Source organism: Danio rerio, chromosome 15, assembly GCF_052040795.2.
Source record: "Danio rerio strain M-AB ecotype USA chromosome 15, GRCz13ab, whole genome shotgun sequence".
NCBI lineage: Eukaryota > Metazoa > Chordata > Actinopteri > Cypriniformes > Danionidae > Danio > Danio rerio.
The window spans coordinates 35,519,543-35,547,432 of record NC_141035.1 but is presented as its reverse complement, the minus strand read 5'-3'; the positions used below and the strand labels follow the sequence as shown (position 1 = coordinate 35,547,432).

General features: G+C 36.3%; 1 protein-coding gene and 1 long non-coding RNA gene across 3 annotated transcripts in view; both read right to left on the bottom strand.

Annotated features, from left to right (window-relative positions):
* Positions 1–579: 579 nt before the first annotated feature.
* si:dkey-74i1.3 lies at positions 580–2,290 on the bottom strand. The gene is made up of 2 exons (NR_170085.1): positions 2,084–2,290; positions 580–977 (listed from the first exon to the last, which is right to left on the bottom strand). It is a non-coding gene; the product is annotated as a si:dkey-74i1.3 (long non-coding RNA).
* A 5,424-nt stretch (positions 2,291–7,714) lies between these two features.
* The window catches only part of trpc4b (transient receptor potential cation channel, subfamily C, member 4b), a 59,434-nt gene continuing 39,258 nt past the window's right edge, over positions 7,715–27,890 (bottom strand). The window contains exons 4-11 of one of the 2 annotated variants that reach the window (XM_087282328.1): positions 22,408–22,744; positions 20,186–20,325; positions 19,796–20,109; positions 19,275–19,470; positions 17,408–17,599; positions 17,132–17,173; positions 16,939–17,028; positions 7,715–10,659 (exon numbers count right to left, since the gene is read on the bottom strand). In XM_087282328.1, coding sequence (XP_087138454.1) covers positions 10,120–10,659; positions 16,939–17,028; positions 17,132–17,173; positions 17,408–17,599; positions 19,275–19,470; positions 19,796–20,109; positions 20,186–20,325; positions 22,408–22,744 — 1,851 coding nt within the window. In that variant the 3' untranslated portion in view covers positions 7,715–10,119. 2 annotated transcript variants of the gene reach the window in all.

Here is a 27,890-nt window from a genome sequence, read left to right as displayed (position 1 = left end):
AACAGGAGCGCTACTGATAAAAACGAGTAATGTTTTGGACAGTTGTCTTAATGTTTTATGCCATTATAGCCCACTTATATATGTTTATGTCAGCTACATAAATATGACATCTAAACGTTTAAAAGTGTCATTTCAAAGACGTGAGAACAGTACTTGTAGATACCACTGCTGTGTTCAGCAACGCACAGCGTCAGAAATTTAACTCTTACCTTAGTTTCCACACGTTTCCAAAAGACAAAGTCGTGCAGAAGAGGTGGGTTGTTGATATTAAACGTGAGAATTTTACAGAAACAGAAAAAACAAGAGTGTAGCTGACAATTTCAGTCTAGAAAACTGATCGAGGCTCGAGTGCCAACCGGATGCAGACATTTAAAGAAAGGAGCTTTTATGGCAAATAATAGTATATTTTCATTGCCTTTGAAGTAAAAAAAAACTGAACATTAATATACATAAACATTTCTTAAGCTACTTTCTAAGTGCAATTTTTTAATTCAGAATAAAGACCTTTATTTTATTCACTGTACATATAAAATATAATTCACTGTATATAATTTGAAATAAAAATTGTCAAAAAAAATGTAACATTTTGAAAAAAATATTTAATTCAGATGAACAGAAACAATGACATTGAATCAGTTGTTTTCTTGAATCAGGTGCTTCTTCTGTAACTTGTGCATAGAGAGGTATTTGGGCTTATACGTATTGAATAAATAAATAAATCACCCCTCTGTTTCATGGAACTTAACACATAATTGATCCATTCCAAACAATTGTTCATGTGACAACACACATTACACATTTCAGAGTAATGGGCTGTCTGGAAAAGCAAAGCAACCAAATGTTTGCATATCCCACTCTCAGCCACACAAGAGCAGGAGCTATAAACTAGCAGGCGATGGCATGGATCTTCTGACGGATGTCCGCTCCAGGATGAAGTAACACATAAAATTTTCTAGCTCTGAATCTCATTATGTTACCTAGAAAACAGAAACAAGAATATTAATAGGTTTTTAAAGAGAGTCATTAAAGGCAGTTCACGCAAAACTGAAAATTCTATTTCCTTCACTTGTTCTAAACCTGTTTGAGTTTGTTTCTGATGTTTAACACAAACAAAAATAATTTGAAGAAAGCTGGAAACTTGCAACCATTGATATTCATAGTAGTTCTTTTTCCTACTATGGAAGTCAATGGTTACAGGTTTTCAGCTTTCTTCAAAATTTCTTCTTTTGAAAGGCATCTGCAGCAATATCATCAGGTTAAACTACACAGTAAATCATTAATTTAAATTATTTAAAAGTAGCTCCCTTTAGTCACACTTTAAAATAAGGATTCATTAGTTAATGTATTTGCTCACTATTAAAAGAACTATTTAATATTTAATAGTTAGCATTGTTAAACTAATTTACTAATGAATAAAAATCCAAAGTCATGCTTGTTAACATTAGCCATTACATTGTGAGTTAACAAGCACAATGAATAAGCATTTGTTCATTAACATAAAAAACTAATAAATATTGCAATAGACAAATCGTTGATGTGAAATTAACTAATGACACTATATTGTTTTGGGTCACCCTCCCATTTAATTACAATGTTATCGACTAAATAGAAAGCATGCTATCTACACTGTTACACTGCATCTGTCATCTACACTGTTTCAGCAATAACTCTCAGCATTGACACAGTGCTATTTGTCTGTTGTGGATGGAACGGCATTGTATTATTTTATTCCTAATATATCTTGCTCAATAATCATGCTTACAAGCTAAGAAAGCATCTGTGTTTCTGTAATTATCCGAACTGAACAGTGGTGGTCACTTTAGAACAGTAAAAGTATGAATGGGACAGAACTTCACATGTTTGCTGTCCTACTCTCAGCTGGTGAGGAGACTCCGATTTCTTCATAGATCTATCGGTAGTAATGAGCTCTCACTAAGATCTTATTCCTGCCCTGTTTTTACCTGACACTTTGAGACAGAATTACGTACACATATGATTATTTTTACTTACGTGATAAAGCTGCAGATGGACGGATCGTAAGAGTATTAACGCTAAAGTTAGCCTTCAGGCTAGCTGAACTTACCTTCATAATTGCACAGGTAGGAAGATGCATACAACTTGAAACCTTTCTCAAGCTTTGCTCTGCGGTGTTGTAGAACACATCCGGACAATCATTTGCACATCGTTGACCATAATTTACTCGCAAACAGCGAGTAAATATTGACGACTCTGCCATAATACTGTTTACCTCCGCTTAAAATCACCCAGACCGGAAGCTGGACCGCGGCCTTAGTCAAAACGCGGAAGTAATGCGTGCATATAGCCCATTGACTGGTCTGAAAAACTGAACATCATATGCAGATTATTTTTTAGCCTACTTATTCCAAAAGATAGGCTATTATGTACATCTGTCGATACACAGGACTGTACACAACTGGTTTTATTAATTAATTAATTATTATTATTATTATTATTATTATTATTATTATTATTATTATTATTATTATTATATTTATTTGACTGTGATGGACCTGTTACTTATTTTTTGTAAAGACTTGACACAATCTCTACCTCTAGCAATGGTAATGCTTTAAATGGCACCTATGGTGAAAAATCTACTTTTCAAGCTGTTTGGACAGACATGTGTGCAAGTATAGTGTATAGACTGTCATATTGGGGTGATATAAACACACACAGTCCTTTTTTTTTTTTTTCAATTTAACAACAAAAAAACGGTGGACCAATTGGAGCGGTTTTCAGACCGACCGCAACTTTACGTAGGAGTGCGGTCCCCCGCCCACCAATAATGATTGACAGCCTCGCGTCACAATCATATCCTCAGTTACTTGTTGCACATCCGCCATTTTTAGCGTGTGAGTCAAAGCGATATGATTAAAGGAACACCCTTGCTCTATTTTTTGATGAAAGCCTCATTGGGCTCAACACAAGATCAATATTCTCCACATTATTGCTCTAATCGGATTTATTGCTTGTACCTTTTGCGTGGCGACGTGCATTTCTGAGTTCTGGGCATGGGTTTATGTCGGGGTGCACGCGGCGGAGCTTCTGGTTAGTGGCTCGGCGCTGCGCGGGTTTCTGGCGCAATGCACGTAGCGAAGCTTCGGGTAAGTGGCTTGGCGCGGTGTGGGTTTCTGTCGTGGTGCATGCGGCAGAGATTCGGGTCAGCGGCTCGGCGCGGCGCCATTGTGTTTGCCCTGGTGGAGGCTTTTGTTAGGAGTTCTGAAATGCGTGACACTTTATGTTTTAAAGACACAAATGATTTTGTACTCTCTGCTTGGTCTGTGTCCGACTCGACTCGTACTCGGAGGTCTTTAGCCTCCTTGTTAGAGCAACCGACTCCCAAGCGGAAGGTTGCCGGTTCGATCCCAGCTCTGAGCGGGTTGGGCAGTGTAGGACCGGCAGGGTTACATTGGTGCCGTGACCCGGATGGGAGTGAGGTTTAGGGGGTGATTGTAACGGAGGTCAGCTAGTGTGTGCTGTACAGGTAAACCTCACTCCTCTGACCTCTAAGGGTGCTCTAGCGACAGACGCTAGAGGCCATGGTCTTTATCCTCCTTGTTAGAGCAACCGACTCCAATGCGGAGGGCCGCCATTACAGGTCGGCGGGGTTACATTAGCTTCTCTCTCTGTCTGTCAGCCTGTCTGTTGGACAGAGCGTAGGAGCACTTGTCTCCACCCCTTGTTACGTTGGGCGGGAAGCCGAAACTGTGAAGCAACACGCCCGTAAAACAGCAAACTGTGTAAACGCCCCCAACATGACACTTTTTAACAAGTTATAATAAAAACATCTGAACTGTGTGTTGAACTGAACCTAAACTGGCACACTCAGAAGAACCATAATATTAATATTAAATCATAAAAAAGGGGTAAACTATGTGCCCTTTAAATTTGATAACACTATGTGAATCTTACATTATTGTTTGTTTGTTCTATAATATACAGTTGGCTGTATTTTCTGTGATCTTTTTTTGAAATAATATTGTAATTTATATTTTCCCTGGCATTATTTTTGTTACTCTCTCTCTCTCTCTCTCTCTCTCTCAGGATGCTAGGGATTGTTGGCAACACAGGCTCATTGTGAAAACACACTCCAGTCTAAAATTCTGGAGAGAGCAAATGTAGCCAGTGCTATGTATGGCTGCATTTCATCTTTAAAACAAATGCTACGGGGCGGTATGATGGCTTTTCTTTTTATGCTTACTAACTGACCGCTTACCTCCGTAGTCCATGGATGTCTTTTCTGCTGATACCATTTTGTCCAGGGCTTGCCATATACGTGGGTGGACTTGAGACACAGAGAGGAGTTGACCGTGATGACGGGGTTCGAGTCTGGTAAAGGATGGTTCCAGGTTGATTGGTGCTTTTGAAAACACTATTGGTTGGATTTAGAAACAGGACGAGGGTGGGTCAATGAATCGGTCAGTCAATCGACAATGGCCTTTGGTGGACTTACGTGAGACTTTATGCACAAATGGCACTCGCGAGAGAAATTTGAGATCTCAAAAAGCATACACAGCGGCCTCTAGTAGATTTGTAAAAAAACAAAAACTGCAAAAAAAATAAAAAATGAAACAAAAAACGTGGGATGTATTTGGCGCTCTCCAGAAATGCATATAAGGGTACGTTTTCACAATGAGCCTGGCTTGATTGTTGGCCATTGCTCTAAATTAAAGGTCATATAATATTACAAATATTGCTTAAACCTTTCCTCAAGTATCAGCAGGAGCCACAATTGTTTTTTATTTGTTTTGTGTTTAGTTTTTTACTTTCAAAGTGTTAACTTGCATTTTACAAATCACAGATAAAAAAGCTATAACAGTTAAAAAAATCTTCTTTAAAGTTCTACCAAATAAAAAGTCACAACCTACAGTTCATCTTGGATGGCCTGAGCGTGATTAAACTGTTACAATCAAACTGCAATGAAAAAGTCTTACTTGACCTCACAGCCAAAGGAAGACTTGTCAAAACTGTTATTCAGCATTTAAATCTCACAGAAACGGGATCCTGAAGGAAGAGTGAGTACAAGAGAAAGAAATGAAAACGCATCTGGAAATAGCTTCCTCACTTTCTTCCCACTCTTTATCTTTTCCCTTGCTTCTCCGTCTGTGCTTTTATGGCTTTTGGACAAGTCCTGCTGTATGCTTTTCTGGCGAGCTGAGAGACACTGGTAGTAAATATCAGAACATCGACATAATCCCCTCAAGCTGCAGGGATTCTGCTGTAAACAGATACGAGATCACAAAAGAAAAAAACAGTAAGAAAACAATGTAGCCAGGCTATAATAAAGCGACACATAGAGCCATCTTAAAGATTCCAGTTTTTGTTTTGAAGGTCTCTTATCATTACAAACACATCTAGGCTTTGGGTAGGCTACAACAACTGTGTTTGAGGGTCAAAGTAAATGTTGTTCATGGTCAGCCAAAAAGAAAAATTATAGACAGTCATAGTGCATGTAAGACTTTTTGGAATAGACTTTTCTGATTTCTGGTTCTGAAATCGATGGACTTGTTTCTGAGAATTGAATAATCTGTTTTTGATTCTTCCACATCCTGCCAAATAGGTAAAAAGCTTTTTAAAAAACAGCTCATTCAAGCACATAATTTATTTCATGAATGCTACAAAGAAACCATGTCTAAACTGTATATAGATGCATGTATTCCACTGAATATAAACTATAAACAAACAGCAAGTTTACTGAAATAACCATTTCATCTAGGCCATAGGTCTCAAACTTGATTCCTGGAGGGCCGCAGCTCTGCACAGTTTTGTGCCAACACTAATCAAGCAGAGCTGACGCAACTAATCAATGTGTTCAACACTAAAGACCATTAAGCAGGAGTGAGTTTGAGCTAAACTATGCAGAGCTCCAGCCCTCCTGGAATTAGAGACCATTGGGGGCATATGAAATACACATGCTTTTCAACCTTTTTACAAGATGTAAAATAAGTCTTCTGTGTCTCCAGAATAGGTCTGTGAAGTTTCAAGTCAAAATACCCAACGGCTCATTTAGTACAGCCTCTTGAAAATGCCAAATTCTCAAAGGGAATTGTAACTGTTTTGCACCTGTGCCTTTAAATGCTAATGAGCTGGTTCTCCACTCACTCTTTGGACATTTAGATTCAGAGAATGATAGGCAGGGTCGGATAGGAGGATAAACACAGCAGAACGACAGACAGCAACTCAGACACAATGAAACAGAGAGCCTACTTTTGCTCATCTATTCTGAGAACAAGTGAAAGGATGCACATCAGATGGGCAAATGCATTACATACTGCTGTATAGAGATGCATTATAGCTAAGTTACTGTACAAAATTAACCTGACTTAACGTCCACAAACTGGGACTTCCATTGTGAGATTAAAGTGTCCTTGTTTATAGTTGTGTACACTACTATATAGCTGTGATGACTCCAGTGGTTCTTTATTGCGTAGCTCAAAATGAATAGTTCAAAAAATAGAAAGTGCAACACTTACTGCTTCTTGAAGTGTAGTTGAGTTGGAACAGATCTTTTAATAGCAGTTTTAATGCAATTTATGTCCTGTGGACATTATGAAACATGTTGATACAATTAGTGTGATTTCACCAAGTAGGACATGTTCTTGGAATAACATCTACAGTATGCTGATCCTGGAACAACATTACAATCAGCCAATCAGAATTAAAGGATATGTTTATAGTGTATGCTAATTTAGACTTATGGTAAGGGTTATGCACTTCCAAATAATTGTTATCCAATTGGTATTTTGTGAATAATTTACAGTTATGGTTGGGTTTAAAAGTAGGGAATAGGTCTGGATTACATTTTCGAACAAAAAGGACGTTCCAGGATCGCATCGTGTGATTTCACCAAATGAGAGATGTTCCTGGCTTTACATATTTGTTGATCCTGGAACAACATTCCAATCAGCCAATCAGAATTAAAGGATATGTTATAGTTTATGCGAAGTTTAGGCTTACAGTTAGGGTCATGTACTTCTACATAATTGTTAGCCAACTATTTTTTAATTATAATTTATGCCATAATTCTGCTAATGAAACATTGATCTTTGAAACTTTGGAGATCTTTTATATACAACAGTCACATTACATTAAAAAACAAAAACAAAAAAAAAAACACTAAGGATGCCTTAACTGAAAGAGTTATTACACAAACCCCTTTTGTCTCCTGAACTATTACTTTATGATTATATATATTTCAAAATAATAAAAAGAACATTCAAACAGATTCACAGCATTTTTGTGTCGATACCACATTTGCCTCAAAGACACTGCGAGTATAACAGGGAGACACACTTCAACTGCAACAAAGTCTCCGAAATATCTGCTGACAATTTATTCACTGTTAACTGAAAACAGCATGGTGGGCCCCCAGATAAAGGACTGCAGCAAAGTCAATTAATTAAAGTACAAGAGCAGCCACTGTGTGTTGCCATGACAACAGAAGACAAATAACTAGCGATTATGAGTGAAAGATTCTACGAGTGCTGCAGTATTAATCAGCTGGTGAAGTGCAGCCATATTGGAAGAAGAAGGAAAACAATGTGTGCACAGCAAAAAACAAACAAACTAAATTCCTCTCGAATATAAAACATATTCAATTTTTAAAACAAAATGAATGTAATGAATAATTGAGAATATTAGGTGGGTGTTTCAATCCATGATTAACATGAAATAAAAAATAAATCCTGCAGAATTTTACGTGGAGAGAGTGAGTTTTTATTTTTTTATATTGAAATACGATAAATAATTTCAGGCAAGTATGTCAACATTTCGACAGGAAGATATTTATCCAAAATCACAATATTGAGGATACTCAAGGAAACCTGTTATAACAGATGGAACCAGATGTAGGTATCTGCATTATGGGTGCTATACTTTAATTGCATAGTCATTTATATTTATATATGTATTTTTTTTTATCAGTCTGCAGCTGCAGAATGTTATATATAACTAAATATTGTTGATTTTGAGCTAAATTATATACTTATTAATACATTTATACACTACTGGTATACACTAACAAACCCTATTCACATTTCCAGGTTTCTCAGTAGCGGAAGTTATACATATTTACTGTACATTGGATGTCACCTACTCTATTGTTGTCTGTTGAAAGAAATGCATCAAAAGAGCCGCCATTTTGGGTAGCGCTCTGAATGTGGGACCAAGGTGCAGTGGAGGACTGTCCATCCAGAGTCAGATACAGTATATACACATATATACCATACCTATGTATGGAACATACAGAATGTATGTTTTGTTTGTTTGCTTGTTACTACACCGTACAGCACTAAAGTCCAGCATCTTCATATTGGCTTTAGTCTTGACTTGTGTGGTTGAATGACATTTGTCCTGGGAGCACTGTACAAATCTGCCAGCATTATTGGTGCATGCTCAGGGTCCGTATGCGATATCCAGTGTATATATCTATGTGAATGAGATCGTACAAGTTTATAAGAATTAGGCCAATAAATCAAAAAGTTATGGAAATTGTGTTGTCAACAAGGCAACTATAATTCGATGTTTGTTTTTCATGTTCTGAAGATAATCTGGTTTAAGTTTCATGGAAAAACATGAAATAAAAAAGGTAAACAAAATGAACTTTTTTTACAAAAAAATAATATTGAAAAGTTCACACTTAGCTAATGAATGATTATAAAGCTTGTTTGGCTTGCTGTCCTGTGAGAGAGCCCTAAGCTCATAAAGATCCTTGAGTCCGGGGCTCCCTACCGTTAGCAAGGTGAGAGGAGAGTTTGAGCTCAGGTAGATCTCGAGAACTCCCCTGCTGTAGTAGGTTAGCATATAGTGATTGCTCCCCATATAGAACATATAGTGATTGCTCTTAAGAGATGACTACTTACTAGAAGCATGTCTATGGTGCCGATTTAGATTAATCAATTAACTTGGGTTGCATGTTTTTGGACATGTGGGAGGAAACTGGGGAACTGGGGGGAATGTATAAACTGCACAGAAACGTTGGCTGGCTTGGTAAGGACTAGAATCAGTGACGTTCTTGCTGTGAGGCAACACTGCTTACCACTGAGCCATCGTGTCACCCATCTAGGAAAAGAGGAGGATTAGGGGTGGAAGGGGGGATTCTTCAAAACGAAGATGGCTGTTATATGGAACTGAGGGTATTTATGGTGGCTTAGGAATCATCTGATTGGTGAATCATAATTTAAATAAAGCGGGACCAGCCGCAAGCAATCAAGCATGTGATACTCTCGAAATTAGTTTATAAATAAACTTCACAAACAGCAGAAGAAACATAATACAAACAACAGCAACTGATAAAATAGTGACGATACAATTGGTGCTTGGTCTCTATTATAATCATAATCATTGTCATCATTTTTGTCATCAGTTTCTCTGGGCACTGATCACAAAAACTTTGTTTTCCAAATAGTCATGAAAGTAAAAGGATGCTGCACAGTGAAAATGTAAGAATAAATAAGAAAAAAAAAATCTGTTAATTATTTTCTTATATGTGCTTGCTTCAATAACAATTCCCAAAAGCCATTAATCAATCACCTACATCCCCCCCCCCCAATATATTGACCACTCATTACATTCATTTTAGAGACAGAGAGCTGGGTTCGGTCTTTATGCACACATTTGTACGTTACATATAGAGAGTAATACCCAGGTCTGTGAACTGATGCTCACTTTTTATCTTTTAGAAATATATTTAAATCTGTATTCAATCGAATTAAGAATCGAGAATCAACTGAAATGGAATCAAATTGAAATGAGAGATTGTGAATCTGAATCAAATTCGAGAATCAAGAGATTTGATTCAATACCCAGTCCTACAAATAAAACACTTAACAGGTCAGTTGGAGATCATTTGGCGTGTTTTTCTGAGTTCCCCCATTCCTCTTTCTCCAGATTTATGGGCGCTCTTGGGATCTGTAGTGCTGGGAAGTTTCTTGAGTCCAAAAACAACCTAGCAAATATCTTTTCCTGAGCAAATTCTTCTTACAAAACCTCACCTCTGTGCATAAGAGAGGACACTGTTCCATCTCTGACAAAGAATACAGTCAGCAAAACTTGAGATTTATATAACCCGTGGTTACAAAAGAAAGCCAGTTTGTTTGTCTAATGTTCATGCGAAGATGCAATATGCTCCATCTCTTGCTCTTCCAACACTCTCTCGTCTTCCTCCATCAGGCACTTTGATTCATTTACGTCCTGTTCCACTTTTCCTGCCAGAGGTTTGTCCTCTTTCCCCCAGTCTAATATGTCAGGATCTGATTCCGTTGCCTCCTCAGCAAGCGAGTAGATCTTATTTGGGTTTTGTTTCTTTGGGAATAGCCCAAAGTCTGTGAAATCTTTGGGGAAATCACTCCTGGCTTTGTCTTTGAGTATGGGTTCAGTAAGAACTACTGCCGATCCATTGGCCAAACAGCCAAGAGACGCCTTTGCCTCCTCAGAGTTTTGTTGCTGCAGCGCTGTAGTGACATCATATAAATGTAGTTTGCTGTTCTGTTTAAGTGCTGAGGAATATTGAAGCGAACCCTCGGGATGAGAAACATCGGAGGCCGATGTGTCAGACTTATTGGCGCGAGTACTTTTCCGGTTGCCTTTCATCATTCCAATAACTTCATAGCGGAAGCTTGAGATGTCCTGCTTCAGCTCCTATTAAAAAATAATTTGAGTACACAATTATTTAAGTCAAAATAATTGCAAAAATCTTGAAGATACATTTGTAAAAGTGCATTCAGAGACAAATAGCTCATTTCCACTGAGTGGTACAGTACAGCATTGTACAGGTCAATACAGGTCACCTTTTTCAGGGTTGCGTTTCCACTGCTAAAAGGGTAACAATGGTACTCTTTTGGTGGGTGTGGTGTATGCAAAAGTTTCAGACGACATAATTTTTGCTCTAGGAAATGTCTACAGTAAAGCTGTACGGGTCATTCACATATCATATGAGGAGCACTTCTCACAAAAAAGATGCTTTATACACATAAATACTTGTGTATAAATGTTCATTACTAACCTTTCTATGAAGATAATTTAATCATAACTGCAGATCAATCACGTGCAAAATAGCCGACTGTAACGTCTGCAATTATATAAAATAAATAAATAAATCCAACATATGAACACAAACAGACCCTTACAGGCTCTGATATGTTATCAATTACAGAAAAACTACACACAGCATAAATTTAGGCCTTATTTAGGTTCAAAACAACACGAAATATAGCCCACAGTCAAAGCAAACCTCTCATTTGTGTCTTTAATCTTCATCAGCACGTTTAGCCTCTTGTTGGAAAGTTATTCTGTCATTCTGAGTTCATAATAGTCCAAAAGGTGATGATAAAAGTTAAACATGGTAGTTTGTTCATGTTTTAGGTTGCAGACGCATCAACTGCTGCTGTTTTTTCCGGCTTCTCCGTTGTTGTTTTTTCATGCTTTACTCTCTCGCGTTTGTTCCATACTGACAGGATTGGATATCAAAGCCCTTCAATTATCATGAGCAGGTTATTAATATGAGCTCAAAAAGTTTGTTAATTCAAATATAGTCAAGATCGCGAGCTCTCTGGACAAAGTGAACCCAATCGCACATTTAGACGGGCGCGTAAAACAACAGCAGATTTTGTTCTTCTTGGCTTTGTGCCTGTTCATCAAGACAACAACAAGGTTTGTTTGAGCTCGGGTCGACCATGGCTCATTAGTATATGAATATATTATTATGGTGTAATGTCTCGGCTGTGTATTTAAAACAAGGAACTTCCTTAGTTTTCATTCTGGTTTGATGCTAGCTCCACCATTAAAGTCTAGCTCCACCTTTTGGTACCCTTGATACCCATTGTAAAGGTTGCCGAAAAAGTGGTACGGTGCGGTTTAGTTCAGAAAGCCTTTTGACAGTGGAAATGGCTATAAAAGCGTACCGACCTTACTGTACCGTTCCACTCAGTGGAAAAGAGAGAACAAAGAGAAATATGCATACTCATGAACACACATACATGCACACACAAACTACTGGAATAACAGTTCCACCAGCCAATGACAAAACAAACAAACAAAATGACAAATTAAAAAAATATATTAAAGTCTCAAGTTGTAAATGTAGTACTAAAAAATCCTTTTGCTACATTTTCAGCCCTTGTTAGTACAAAATAAGGAATTTCACCATGTATCATTGTTAAGATTATTACAAAAAAGTTCAAATGTGTGCTGTGCAAAACAATGTGGTTCTTTTCACTATATCAAGTTATTTGTTTTCTAAGTATAGTGGCTTTGGATGTTGCTTACATTACACGAGAATTACTTAAATTACGGTGTGAATCAAATGGTGTGGGACATAGAACAACACATTTGGGCTTGAAGGAAGAATGTTCAATAAGGTTGGTTTCTGTCAGTGTTCGAATTCCTATATTAATGTTATGGCAGATGCTGGCAATCAGGGTTTCTCTTGTGCACATACTTTTTACTGGCAACAACCTTGAGAACTGTGTTATATCAGCTGAATGCAGGATAGCCTAGACATCTAATAGATAGCAATATATGCAACTTGCATATCTAAAATACAAGTTTGTGTGAAATTCAAAGATACAAAATAGGTGTCAAATACATGTACATAAGGGGGTGTGAAAAAGTGTTTGCCCCTTACAGATTTCTTATGTTTTTGCGTGATATAGAATCATTGCAAGTTAAAAAGTAAAAAAAAAAAACTTGATTGCAGTTGTTGCTACTATGGATGGCCCAATCAAAGGCAAACTCTTTTTCACAAAGGGCTATATTTTTGTATTTTTCCCCTCAATAATAAAAACCTGGAACGTTAAAGTGTGACAAACATGCAAGAAAATTAGAAATCTGTTAAACACTTTTTCACACCAGTGTACAGTATATGCAACATATATTTCACAACAGAGCACAAGATGGCTTTTTACACAATTATATGAAAATATCAGTATGTAGGATAAATGTGCCATGAACAGTTTGAAAGCCAAATCACATCTTTAGGCACTTCTTTGAGAAACAGTCCAAAAGAATTATGTGCACCCCTGTATATAATACAGTTAAACAAGAAGTTTACATTCATTAATTAATTCATTTTCTTGTCGGCTTAGTCCCTTTATTCATCCGAGGTCGCCACAGCGGAATGAACCGCCAACTTATCCAGCAAGTTTTTACGCAGCGGATGCCCTTCCAGCCGCAACCCATCTCTGGGAAACATCCAAACACACATTCACACACACACTCATACACTACAGAAAATTTAGCCTACCCAATTCACCTATATAGCATGTCTTTGGACTGTGGGGGAAACCGGAGCACCCGGAGGAAACCCACGCAGGGAGAACATGCAAACTCCATACAGAAATGCCAACTGAGCCGAGGTTTGAACCAGCGACCCAGCGACCTTCTTGCTGTGAGGCGACAGCACTACCTACTGCGCCACTGCCTTGCCCCAGAAGTTTACATACACTTTAAAAAAAGAATCATAACCATGTTTTCTTTAAATGTCTGATGGTAAATCATACTAAACGTTTACTATTTTAGGATTACCTAAATGATTTACATTTGCTAAATGCCAGAATAATGAGAGCCTTTTTTTTTAATTTCTAGACAGTCAAAAGTTTACATACATTTCCTTGGTATTTTTTAGCTTTGCTTTTAAACTGTATAACTTTGGTCAAATGTTTTGGGTATCCTTCCAAAAGCTTCTCACAATAGTTTAAAGGAATTTTGGCCTATTCCTCCTGACAGAATTGGTTTAACTGAGTCAGATTTGTTGGCTGTCTTGCTCACACAAGCTTTTTCAACTATGCACACAAATTTTCTATAGGATTGAGATCAGGGCTTTGTGATGGCCAATTTCCTGGTTGATGTCTTGAGATGTTGCTTCAGTATTTCTACATAATGTTCTTTCTTCATGATGCGATCTATGCTGTGAAGTGGACCAGTCCCTCCAGCAGCAAAACAGCCCCACAACATGATGCTGCCGCCCCCATACTTCACAGTTGGGATGGTGTTCCTAGGCTTGTAAGTTTTCCCTTTGTCCTCCAAATGTAACACTGGTCATTATGGCCAAACAGGTCAATCTTAGTTCCATCAGACCACAGGACATGTCTCCACAAATTAGTCTTTTTCCCAGTGAAATTTAGTAAATTGTAATCTGGCTTTTTTTTGTTGTTGTTGTTGATTCTGGCTTGTTCATTTTCCCGTGTTGTTACACAAGGAAGCGGTTTGTTTGAGGTTTTCCTAAAACACTATTCTATTCAAAATCAGAAACTTCCAAATCCTTGACACCATCATCTGAGCTTTTTCAGTGGCATAATAATCATATTGTTTGTAAACTTGACTTTTAAGAAAAGTTATAACAATTTCTCAAAAAATATCTCTCATTATTCTCCTATTAAGCATAACAGAAACAAATTTGATAATTGTAACTTACCTAAAAGAGAAAAAGTTTAGTCTTAGTAACATCTGACTGTTTTAAAATGTTCATGTGCATTTTTACACAGTGTATGTAAACTTCTGGTTTTAACTGTATATATCAATGCTTCTTAAAAGTGGGTGGAGCTAAAGGGCTATTTTGGTGCATGCTGCTCAGTACGGCTTTCTGATTGGTTGAATTGTCTGTACTAATCTGCCTAATAAGTTAATAAAAAATATTTGACATTATGTCAACAAATGGGTTCAACTAAAGCACATACAACTGATTAACAACATCAGAGCTCACATTCGGCCTCTTTTTTATAGATTTTTATCAATAATTGTTAAAAATTAAAATTTAATTTGGAAAAAATTAATGTTTTTAAAAAAAACTTTTACCGGTACCCTATTGCACGTCATTAGTAGAGGTGCTACCGCTGAACACGATTACCAGACAAATAGACACAGGAAATAGTTTCCATGAGCTGCAGTTGCTTGTTTTGGGATTGTAATAATATAGAAAATAATATATATCAAAGGCCTTATACTTATAATGTAGTGCTTCATCCAAACCAATAAGTGTCAGTGTAAAATGTAGGACTGCAGTTGTATGCATTGAAAAATAGCAGCCAACGAAACATAAGCAAAGCCTAATCCCAGGTGGCACCTTAAAAAGTTGTGGGTCCACACTTTTTTGATGTAATGCTGCTTTAGAAGTCTGTACAGAGCTCGCATTAGTGCAGACTCCACAGAAGTAAACATCTAGCGTTCCGAAAAACGATGCTTTTGCGAGCACATTTCTGAAAGCTAAAATGATGCATGGGACACTGTACTTTAGTGGAAAGCCATTTAGGATTGAGCCCATGATTGCTGCACCTTTCCTTACTAACCTCATTATCATCTGAAAATAAATTAAATACTGATCAATTGTGATCCCTGTAGGCAAAACCAGTTTTGATGCTGATTACAAGCTACCTGCATAAAAAGTGAAATTTGAGATTTTTCACAATAATAGTTCATTAAGCCATCATCTAGTGATCCAAATGCACCGGAAAGCAATTACAAACCTTAAAACGATCTTTATTTGTAGTACTAAAGCTTCACTTCAGGATAATGAGAGTTATATTTTATTTTTGGTTAAAATAAAGATTCTCAAATGATGATTCTCAAACAGCTTCCATGCATTATCTCCATTTGTGTGTTTAATTAGGAATTAGGAGGAGTAAAAGTCAGGTTAAAAACACTTATGTCTATGTTAGAGATCAACATGAATTATCTTGATGCTTGTATGCACTGTAGCACGCCATGATCTTGTTAAGTACAATACGATCCTGGATTAACATCTATGTTGATCCTGGAAGATTTGTTGGAAAATATAGTCCATACCAATTCCCTACCCCTAAACCCAACCATAACTGTAAATAAATTATTACCCGATTCAGAGGGGAATAATAGTTGAATAACAATCATGTAGAAGTGCATAAACCATAAGCCTAAACTTATCATAAACAGTAAAGATATGCCTTAATTCTGATTGACTGATTGCAATGTTGTTCCAGGATTAACATAGATGTTTTTGTAACATCTTCCTATGCTAGGAATTGGCAACATTTGACTGTTAAAAAAAGTGTTTATTCTGTGACTTGTTCAATCAAGAGATTCAATCACAAATGCTAATTAATACAAATTATTAGCAAATTGGTCACAACACAAATAATTGAAGAAATGCGCAAATCGAATGCAACACTTGCAACAAACAGTTTGTGTTGTGACCATTTTGCAGCGCTTTTCTTCAGTTGTTTGTGTTGTGACCATTTTGCAACACGTGTGGTGTCAAATTGATGAAGATCGTTACTTTATTTGCTGGTGTTTTTTGTAATTGCATGTACTTTCTTAAATTGAAGCACATTAAGCTCTCTCAGCCACTTTAAATTAATCTATAGCAAAAAAGATATTATGAATGAGGGACTGACACTATCATTTTACACCGTAAAAAAAGTCTAGCTGCCATACATTTTTTTAAGTTAATTCAAATGAACTTTTCTAGTCATCTCAACTTACATCAATCAAACTGACTAAAATATTAAAGTTAAATTTTGTAAAACTTAAATCATGTAGCTGAAACCGGATTAACTTATTAAAAGAAATCGAAGCAACATAAAAATATTTGTTGTCTTGACTTTTTGTCATTCATTTTTACTGTTTATTTATTTATTTACTTTTGTTTGACATTTTGTCAAAAAAATCCAGTAAATTATGTTATTTGGTGTTCCTTCATACTTTTTCACTAGGTCATTTTAAACATTTTAGAACCCTCATAAACAACACTGGAGTTTTCTCAAAACTGATTTCTGTCTCTGAGTAGTATTTCTCAGATTCTAACAAATACATTGTTTTCATTTTAGTTTTTTCTAATGGAAAATCTGAAATAATTATTAAATTATTTATTTACTTATTAAAAAATTGTTCATTGAGATTTATTTTATCATCACTGCACATGTTTCTTCAAAAGAAATCACTGCTTACTTTGAAATTCTCTTCAGTGAGCCCCTCCTCAGTCTTGGCGTCTCGAATCATAGCAGCCACATATCTTTTTACCAAGTTTCTCAAGACCTCCTAAATTTATGGAAATAGCAATGCAATACACAAGTGGAAAAAAAACATAATATACATTTTATATTTAAAATAAAATCATGAAATAAAATGATTTTTACCCAACCTGGTATTGGTGGTTTAGTCTGACATTTTCAGCAGCTCTTCTCTAAAAGGAAAGACATTTCAATTCAATAAGTACAGTAAAAAAAAAGCATGTGCTGCCTCAAGCTTGCAGATAATCTTAAAACAGATATTTAGTTCTTATAAAATTCCCTTTGCTCTAATAAATGACATTAACATTGTTTTGTAATGTCATGTGATGATTCATTTAAACCTAATTTAATATTAAGACAAAAAATAAAGAAACACAAAGCAAAAGAGTTTATCTGCAGTCGCTCACCCCTAATGTCCCAAATGTCTCTTTCCTCTTTGACCTCCTCTTGAACACATGAACCTTAATCCATGTAATCAGGTAACATATGGATTTGGGACTGGGAATAATGTTGAATGGAGGTGGCAAGGTGCCTCCTTCTTCAAAATAACTCATCCATAATTTAGTTCTGGCAAATTTCCACTCAATATCAGCATGGTCCTTCAGGAAAAAAAAAAAATAAACAGAACACACACGATATGTGAAAAGCAGATCATTACTGAGAAATGTACACTTGCCTTTGATCTTTACAGATGCTTCCACACAATCGTAACTTACAAGCAAAATTTAAAAGTAATCTATTGTAATCTAAATACTATTTTAATCTTTTAAAAAAGAAGAAATAGTATAACACATGCTTTCACATTACTTTTCATAAGCAGTAACTAACACATTTAGTTACTCTTTTTAAAAGTGACTCAAAATTGAGATGTATATTACTTTGAAAAGTAACTGGATCCAACAATGCTTACAAAATAATGCACATTATACTGCATTTTACTAAAACTTTATCATCTGAAACAGCGACTTGTTTTATCATGCAAAGCGCACACATTTGGATTTGTGCTTAATGATAGATTTGCTGAACATTCTGCAAATTTCAGTTATATTTTTCATTTTTATTGTGAATGCCAGTGGTCACCAAACTTGTTTCAGGAGGGCTGGTGTCCTGCAGATTTTAGCTCCAACCCTAATCAAACACACCTGAACAATCTAATCAAGGTCTTACTAGGGATACTTAAAACATCCAGGCAGGTGTGTTGAGGCAAGTTGGAGCTAAATCCTACAAGGACACCGGCCCTCCAGGATCGAGATTGGTGACCTCTGGTGAATGCCATTGGAAGATTGGTAATGGACATCTTCACCATGTTTTCATTATCACATGATCTTTAAGTGCCAATTGTGTCCCACTTCCATTTATAAATCCATCTGTCAAATGGACAGTTTGTACTTAATTTGATTCTAATTCACAAGCTGTAATATAAACTACCTGACAAAAGTCTTGTAGCCTATCCAGGTGATAGGAAAAACAAATAACAACTTGACTTTTAATTGATCATTTGGTCTCAGAAGTGGCTTATATGAAAGGCAAAAGCCTCTAGATTATGCTTATTTTACCAAAATAAAACTTGATCATGCCTTGTTTTTTAATTATTTAATTAGGAAAGTAAAGTCTGACTTTGCTTAGACAAAAGCCTTGTCACAGAACTAATGTCATCTGCTATGCCTCCATCTTAACCAAGACATGCTCAATAATGTTCTTATCTGGTGACTGGGCTGGCCAATCCTGGAGCACCTTGACCTTCTTTGCTTCCCCGATACTGAATGTAACCCCAAACTATGATTTTTCCTTCAAACTTGACTGATTTCTGTGAGAATCTTGGGTCTAAGCAGGTTCCAATAGGTCTTCGCAGCATTTGTGATGATTAAGATGCAGCTCAACCTTCTGCCACTTTTCCAAATGATCAACTAGAAGTCAAGTTATTATTTGTTGCTCTTACAACTGGGATTGACGACAAGACTTTTGTCAGGTAGTGTATACAGTTCATTTTTTGACCCAATTATTGATCACTATATTGGGGTTTTAAAAGTCAAAGACAGTGATTTAATTAATTCAAAGATTTAATCTCGATTTATTGTTTTGTGTTATAAATTTTAAGCATATAAAAGATTCAGATATTTATAATGGTTAACCAGAATATGACACTCTTAAGAATGCAATTTAGATTCAGTGTGACTTAAAGCTACTGTATATGACTTGTTTTCAACAACATTCAACAGTTACAAAAAAAGTTAAGTCTACAAGTGCTTAAGTTTAACTGCAAGAAGAACTTACAGCAATATGCTGATAGGAGTTGTTCATCATGGCAATGAGCATGTTGAGGAGAACCACCAAAGAGATGACGTTATAGGTGCCGAACATGGTGGCGCCCACAAATTCAGTGAACTTGTGGTCAGCTTTGACATTAGTCACGTAAAGACTAATCAACCCAAAAATGGACCAAAACAAAGACTGCAAGGTCTCAAATAACCTGAAAAAAAAGACAATCAAAATTAGGACGCATATCCTCAACTTTTTGTTTAGCTTTCATTAGGATAAAGAGGTTTTGTAGATACTGTATGACATTTTGAGTTTTGGTTAAAGACATATTTCCCCCAAAACTGAAAAATTTCATAATTTCCTCACATTTGTTGAACACAAAATGTGATACTTTGTAATCGGTAGCCATTAAGTAGTATTAAGTCAAGGGCTACCAATTTCTTTAAAATATCTTGTTTTTTGTAAACAAAATAAGACATTTGAAATACTTGAGGAGCTAACTTCATTAAGGGGCAAAATATCCTTTTAGGACTTACGTTGAAAAAGCATTGTTTTGACGTTCACAGCGGATGCCTTTGCAGGTCATGCCCTCACTGTTCTCATAGTAGAAGTAAAGCTGATTGAGTCCATTTGCAAAGGCAAGCAGCACCAGGCAGTAGATGAACAGGAACTTTAGGATGTCCAACAGCATTCGTCCTAATGAAATCTGTAAAGGGCCCAGGTGAGAGTTGGCCGTGAAGAGCGAGATGAGGCGCAGAGAGCTGAAGATGTTGGCGATGGCGAACACTGCCTCGGCTACCAGTGTGGGATGCCACATTTCCCAGGTGTCCCTGGGTTTGCAACCACTGTACTGTTAGAAAAGAAGAAGTAAAAAGTTAATCGCTTTTAATCCAACTAACACCAGTGATTATTGTGATGCAACTTACCTTTACATATGCCACAATCTTCAGTGAAATGGTTGCAAGATACAAGGAATTCATCACAAAGTCCATAAGATTCCACCAGTCATGGATGTAATCCTGAAATCCACCATCCCACATCTGCTTGATCTCCGTCCATATGAATCCTGCAACAGCAGCCAAAGGATTTTGTTGGTTTATGTTCAAAGGCTTTCATGGCTCTCTGGTCCAATATGAACCGTGGAAATCATGCTCAGAGAATTTAGTAAGTAATTACAATCCAAAGACTTTAAAAAAAAATCAATTAGAGCTGTTTTTCAATAAATAAATATATATATATATATAGGCGCAGTAGGTACTGCTGTCGCCTCACAGCAAGAAGGTTGCTGGTTCGAACCTCGGCTCAGTTGGCATTTCTGTGAGGAGTTTGCATGTTCTCCCTCTCTGGGTGCTCTGGTTTCCCCCACAGTCCAAAGACATGCTGAAGGTGAATTGGGTGGGCTAAATTGTCCGTAGTGTATGAGGGTGACAGGCCCAGACAACAAGAAGAAGAATATATATATATATATATATATATATATATATATATATATATATATATATATATATATATATATATATATATATATATATATATATATATCTATATATATATATATATATTTTTTTTTTTTTTTTCTCGGATTATGTTTCTGTGCAGACAGTGTAGATAGAGAAGTCTTTTCATGGATTAAAATTATATATAGTGAGATTAATATAGAGTATATAGAGATGTTATATGTGTTTAGAGTAATATATAATAAAATATAATATTACTACAAATATTATAAACTATAATATATTGCTATAAACTTCCAGTAATTAGTAGTAAGTTCCTGTCTTAACAAGTTGCTGAATCATTCATTCAAATGATTCATTCAAAATGGCTGATTCATTTAAAAAACAAGCTGGTGACTATCTTTATAAATGAATCGTTGAATCAAATGCTCTGTTCAAAAAAAGATTCATTCTGAAATGGCTCAGTACATTGCTGCTCTGAGGCAAATAAATGTTTCAGCTTTATTGAAATGGTTTTTGTTAGCCACAATTTTTCAATATTGTGTCTAAAATATAACTTAATAACTTATTGTTTGTAGAATTTTATAAAATCATCATCATATTTGTGATCTTGCTCATGTGCAGATAATCCAGAATATGACACTTTTGGAACATTTTTAATGCCTTCTAATTCTGTTCACACATGCATCACATCACAAGCTCTAGATTACTCACGGGATGTTTTTCGCCTCTTTTTAATGTCTTCTCTGCTATAGTTTATTTTTTGAACTTGCAAGAAATATAAAATTCAACGGTTCACACTTAGTTGATGTTATAATTTATTTATAATAAGCTTCTTTGGCATGCTGTCCCGGGAAAGAACCCTGAGCTCAGGGGATCCTCCTGCCCAGGGCTTCCTCCTGTTCGCAGGGTGAGAGGGGAGATTGAGCTCAGGTAGATCTTAAAAACTTCCCCGCCAATGTGGCTAAAGGTGAACCACTGATAGGAAACACTGGAAAATATTGATGCTGGGAGCTAGACTATGGTGCCTATTTGGCTTAATTAGTTTACGCGTGACACATGTCTTTCGACGGAGGGAGGAAACTGGGGAACTTGGGGGAAATCCACATGGAAATATGCAAATGCCACATAGAAATGCCAACCAGCCTGGAAAGGGCTAGAGCTGGTGGTGTTCTTGCTGTGGGGCAACAATGTTAACCACTGGGCCACCGTACCGCCTGATCTAGGTAAAAGGGGAGGACAAAGGGAGGAAGGGGGGTTTCTTTTAGATGAAGATGGATGTGGAATGCAGACTGTGGTTATTTATAGTGACTTAGGAATCATTTGATTGGAGGATCATGAAATAGCTAATGCTGGACCGACTGTGGTCAATCATAGGCATGTGATCCTCTCAAAATTAATGTCAATATTATGCATCCGTGGCAAACATGCAATGCATTTCGCATCCTTTACGTCACCTGTTGGAAATTTGCATCTATTTGTTCATTAGCATCAATTTAGTACATAATCTACTTCAAAAATTATATTTTATTTGGTGCGGACCAATAATTGTCATCAGTCAATACTTTTGGATTCATTCAAGACACATATTGTTTGCTTTTTGCAAACTACCCAAAACTCTCTTTAATGTTAGCTCATATCCTTAGATCATATCCTTATTATCATAGACAATAAATCACATAAACCCTTACCCAGAACCCAGGGTAAGATCATCCACTCCACTGTGGTAGGCTTTGGACCTTGGCGATCAGGATTATTGGAGACTATATGCTGAGAAGCCAGAAGCAGGAGGAAGAGGAAAGTCAGATAAGAAGCAGTGTGGCAAATGAACTTGATGAAGGGCTTGCGGATGAACAGGCCATATCGGCTCTTGGGGGCCACCAGGTAACACAGTGAGAGCAGAGGGAACATGAGGCCGATGAAGACGCAGGTGATCAGCTTGCCAGCCCAGTGACGTCTCCTCCAGCCTGGAAATTCATCATACCAGCGAGACGCCAACAGCTGCTGGCAGTTTGGCTGAGCTACAAACTGAGAGAGAGCAGAATAGAAGAAATCATGCGTTAATGTCTAAGCATGAACAGGTGCTTTGGGAAACTGGAAAATCTGCCAATTTGGCTTTTTCTGTAGGTTTCTATTTGTAAGACCAACTAGAATCTTATGGGGAAAAAAATTAGGAGACTACTTGAAAATTCTTAATTTCTCTGGATAATTTTTGTTTTATATTGAGCAAACTACTGTTAACATTTGTTTTAAATTTAAAACCAAAATGTTGTCATTTAGAACATTTTTTTCAAGGTGTAGAAAACATTTGTTATTCTGACCAAATCATTTTCTAAAGAGAAGAGAGAGAGCGGAATAAAAGAAATCATGTGTTATGTCCAAGCATGAACAGATGCTTTGGGAAACTGGAAAAGGGGCCAATGTGGCTTTTAATTTGCGGTTTCTTTTTGTAAGACAGTCTAGAATCTTATGGAACAAATTAAGAAAATACTTGAAAATTCTTAGTTTCTCTGGATTTATGTTTTATTTCAGTAAAACATCATTTTTGTTTTATATCATGTAAACTACGTATATTTTTTTCCAAATTTCAAATAAAAATTTAATTTAGAGCGTTTCTAATGCCCATAAATCATAACTAATAAATCAAAACTAATAAAAACATTTCTTATTCTAACCAATTTTCATTCTCCAGGAAAAAAAAACACTTTATATAAAAAAAACTTTATAGCATTTATAGTACATACACTCACCATCCACTTTATTAGGTACACCTTACTAGTACTGGGTTGGACACCCTTTTGCCTTCAGAACTGCCTTAATCCTTCATGGCATTGGTTCAACAAGGTACTGAAAATATTCCGCAGAGATCTTGGTCCATATTGACACAATATTATCAAACAGTTGCTGCAGATTAGTCGGCTGGGCATGAAGGGATAGACATGGTCAGCAACAATACTCAGGTAGGCTGTGGCATTGACGCTATGCTCAATTGGTACTAATGAGCCTAAAGTGTGCCAAGAAAATATCCCCCACACTATTACACCACCACCACCAGCCTGAGTCTTTGATACAAGGCAGGATGGATCCATGTTTTCAAGTTGTTGACGCCAAATTCTGACCCTACCATCCAATCTTCAATTGACCAATTTTAGTGAGCCTGTGTGAATTGTAGTCTCAGTTTCTTGTTTTTAGCTGACAGGAGTGGCACCTGGTGTGGTCTTCTACTGCTGTAGCCCATCCAACCCAAGGTTGGATGTGTAATGTGTTCAGAGATGCTCTTCTGCATACCTCGGTTGTAATTGTAAGTGGTTATTTGAGCTACTGTTGCCTTTCTATCAGCTCAAACCAGTCTGGCCATTGTCCTCTGACCTCTGACATCAACAAGGCATTTGCACTCACAGAACTGCAGCTCACTGGATATTTTCTTTTTTTGGATCATTCTCTGTAAACTCTAGCGATGGTTGTGCATGAAAATCCCAGTAGATTAGCAGTTTCTAAAATACTCAGACCAGCCCATCTGGTACTATATAACCATGCCACCTTCAAAGTCACTTAAATCACCTTACTTCCCCATTCTGATGCTCGGTTTGAACTGCAGCCTTGACCATGTCTACATGCCTAAATGCGTTGAGTTGCTGCTCAAATTTTACTCAAAAAATGAAAGGACCACTTGAAAATTCTTAAAAATATAGAATACATTTATTCTATACTGAAACTACAGATGAAATATCTTACAAATTTTATATGAATATCTTGTGATTATTTGCATAAAAGAACAAAAACAGTATTATAATATAAAGTACATTTTTATTTATTTATAGACAACACGATAAAACTAAATATTTTTATTTTTAATAACCCTGATTTGCAATTCAATTCATCTTTATTTGTATAGCGCTTTTACAATGTAGATTGTGTCAAAGCAGCTTAACATAATTATAACTGAAACAGTGTCATTCCAGTTTTCAGAGGTGAAGTTCAATTTAGTTCAGTTCAGTGTGGTTGAATTTTTTACTGCTGAGAGTCCAAACACTGAAGAGCAAATCCGTCGATGTGCAGCTCCACAAGTCCCAAACCAAGCAAGCCAGTTGTGACAAATCACAACAAATGAAAACATTTGTTTTTCGGACCAAATCATTAAAAGAAATCCTAATTACAATATTTTAACTGTGAAATTTGAAGAAATGCTATTATACATTTAACTAATTAAACAAAAATACATTTTTGCTCAAACCCATCCCTAATTAATGCAGAGAAATATTATAATATTCACATGCAGGGTCTCTTCATTTTCTCCATAGCCATATATTATATTTCCATAGTTTGTGAATGACACAGGGGCATTAAAATAAAGAAACATCATTACAGCATGAATTCCTCTCTGACTGAGCCATAAACTGCCACTAAAATTAAGTTACAGCACAAGCGAGCTGTACATCAGCCTTTTCCGCAGCTTGCCCAAAGCCAGACTCCTGGATGCCTGTGTAAAGTGAGCATTAGTGTCTTATAAAGTCAGAATGATGAAGTGAACATGAACTGGGAGGCAGGAGGTCTGGGTTTCTCTCATTTATTCCCCCTCCAACACAATGGCCAACATGTTGCTTCACACTGATTGACAGTCAAACAATTACGCAATGCTTTTCTTAAAGGGATTTGATATGCTATAGCCAAAAATAAAACTCTGAAGTCACAGTGCCACCTATGTGTACATTAATTTCATTGTATACACTCCCAATTATTTTTTAGTCAGATCTTCAACCCAAGCTATTTGTTAGATATTGTATTACTAGTTTTTATTACAGAATATATATTAACTATATTGTAACAGTGAGACACTGGACAAGGGAGTTGAGGATCAACAGGCAGTTTATTATGAGATTCATCAATAGGCAAGGGTCAAACACAGGAGCAAATGGGTAGAGGCGGCAGGCAACGTAAACAAGGGAACAAGGCAAGGATCAAACACTGAAAGATTAGATACAGAAAATGCTAAGTGGAATTTCAATAACAAGACTCAGCAAACTGTGTGGGAATGTGATCAGTGTATATAGTCTGTTTAATCCAGAAATGCCCAAACTAGGGCCCACGAGCCAAAGTTGGGCCATTGTAACCTTTGATTTGGCCCACTATTCCATCTGAGAGGGGTGTGAGTATGACGTAGAGAGTCGAGGTGAATGCCTTTAACACAGAGATCATCATTCTAATTTGGCATAACTGTTTTTGTTTCTTTTGTTGCTGAGCAACAAAAAAGCAAACAGAAATGTAATGTTTCAATTAATTGTAATCGAATCAGATTTTTTAAAATTGTAAATAGTCACTCGATGGATAGAGGACTATGCAGAAGAGATCAGCAAGCAAATTAATTCAAAAACTGGTGTAATTTTGATCTAAATTAGATTGTTTTGATTTTACTGTAATACGTTCATTATAAAATGTAAAGAAAATACTGTATTAGTTAATATAAAGCAATGTTCTCTAGTCCTTTTTAAGCATTATTGAATAAATTAGGTAATTACTCATAGTAAATTACCCCACCCATATTTGCTTTCGGCCTATTAGCCTCGATCAAGTTTGGTTTTTGGCCCTTCATAAGAAAAACTTTGGGCACCCTTGGTGTAATCAGTCTTTTTTTAGCTATCAGCTGTTCTTGCTTGTGTGTAATCATTGGGGATTCTGGAACAGGTGTGTGTGAGGTGCATGATCGGATTTGTAGTTCATAAAGAAATAGAATTGTAGTCTGGGTGATAAGGCATCATTACCAGCCATCTGCAAGCCTGTATTACTATTGATTAAGACGTTTGGCCAAAGGAGAAATGGTTGTGCCCAACTGAGCCTGGTTTCTCTTGAGGTTTTTTTTTCCTTCACTTTCACCAATTGGTGAAGTTTGTCACCACTGTTGCCATTGGCTTGCATGGTTCTGGACTTGTGGAGCTCTTCAGTGTCTGGACTTTCAGCAGTAAAAATTAACCCACACTGAACTGAACTGAACTAAAAAGAACTTAAACTCTGAAAACTGGACTGACACAGGTTCAATTTACAATAATCTTCTATGTGAAGCTGCTTTGACACAATCTACATAGTAAAAGCCCTATAGAAATGAAGATGAATTGTATTGAACCATGACATTTATAAATTGCTTTCATAACACTTGCATTTTTTAATTAAATATTAAGTAAAAATACTTAAAACAATTAAAAATTTGTTCAAAAGAACAATAACTAAAATTAACTTTGTATATGATTAATCAGCTCATAATCTTAATTATATAATATTTAAGATAAAAATTCATACCTGACAAAACTGTATTGTTTTGTAAAACTGTCAAATTAAGCTTATATAAAATTAGCTATTTTTTTCAAAATAAAAAATATCAATAATAAAGTAGTATTGTTTAACATTATAAAGACATTTTGAATGTAATACATTTTTTTTTCTTTGTTACATTTGTTATTATAAACGAAAAATTCATAAAACAAAACATTTTTTCTTTGACATTAAAATCCCTTTTTTGTTGTCTTTTTACGTGTAAGCAAACGTATATGTGTAAGATAACTAGTAAGATAACTACAATAACTAACCTGTTGGACCTACTGGAAAGTTAAATCAACTCATAATCTTCACAATATTGGAGCTTAAAACTCAAAAATGTATGTTCTCCTCTTGCTTCTTGCAGGCATCCATTTACTATTCGTTTATTGTTTTGAAGCCTATTTGTTCTTCTCCTCAGCCTCTTCATCTTGTCTCCTGTGATCTGCTCAAAGCCATTACCGAAGCAGCTGAAATGTCAAGCGGAAGTGGGAGGGAGCTTAACCAAATTACAAACAAATGCATCCTCATTACAGCCGAGCCAGGCGTTCGGGAGGCGATGAGGTCAATCTGAGACCAGTTTAAATGTTCTCCGTCAGGGCCGATTAGCACAGTACAATCTGTCTCCAACTACAGAGGAGCAAGACTGTACCTCAAACAACCTCAACAAGGTAAAGAGGGTGTTAGAGGTCAATTTAATAGACTGATACTGAAACTGTGAAAACTAATACTGTGTCTATAATTATTGCCACCTTCTATGGTATAAATCTCAAGTATAACAATGACTAAGCATTCAATATTTCATCCTTCATACTTAGTAATCATGGTTTCATTAAAAGCTAAACCATGTTATGAATGAACAGTGCAT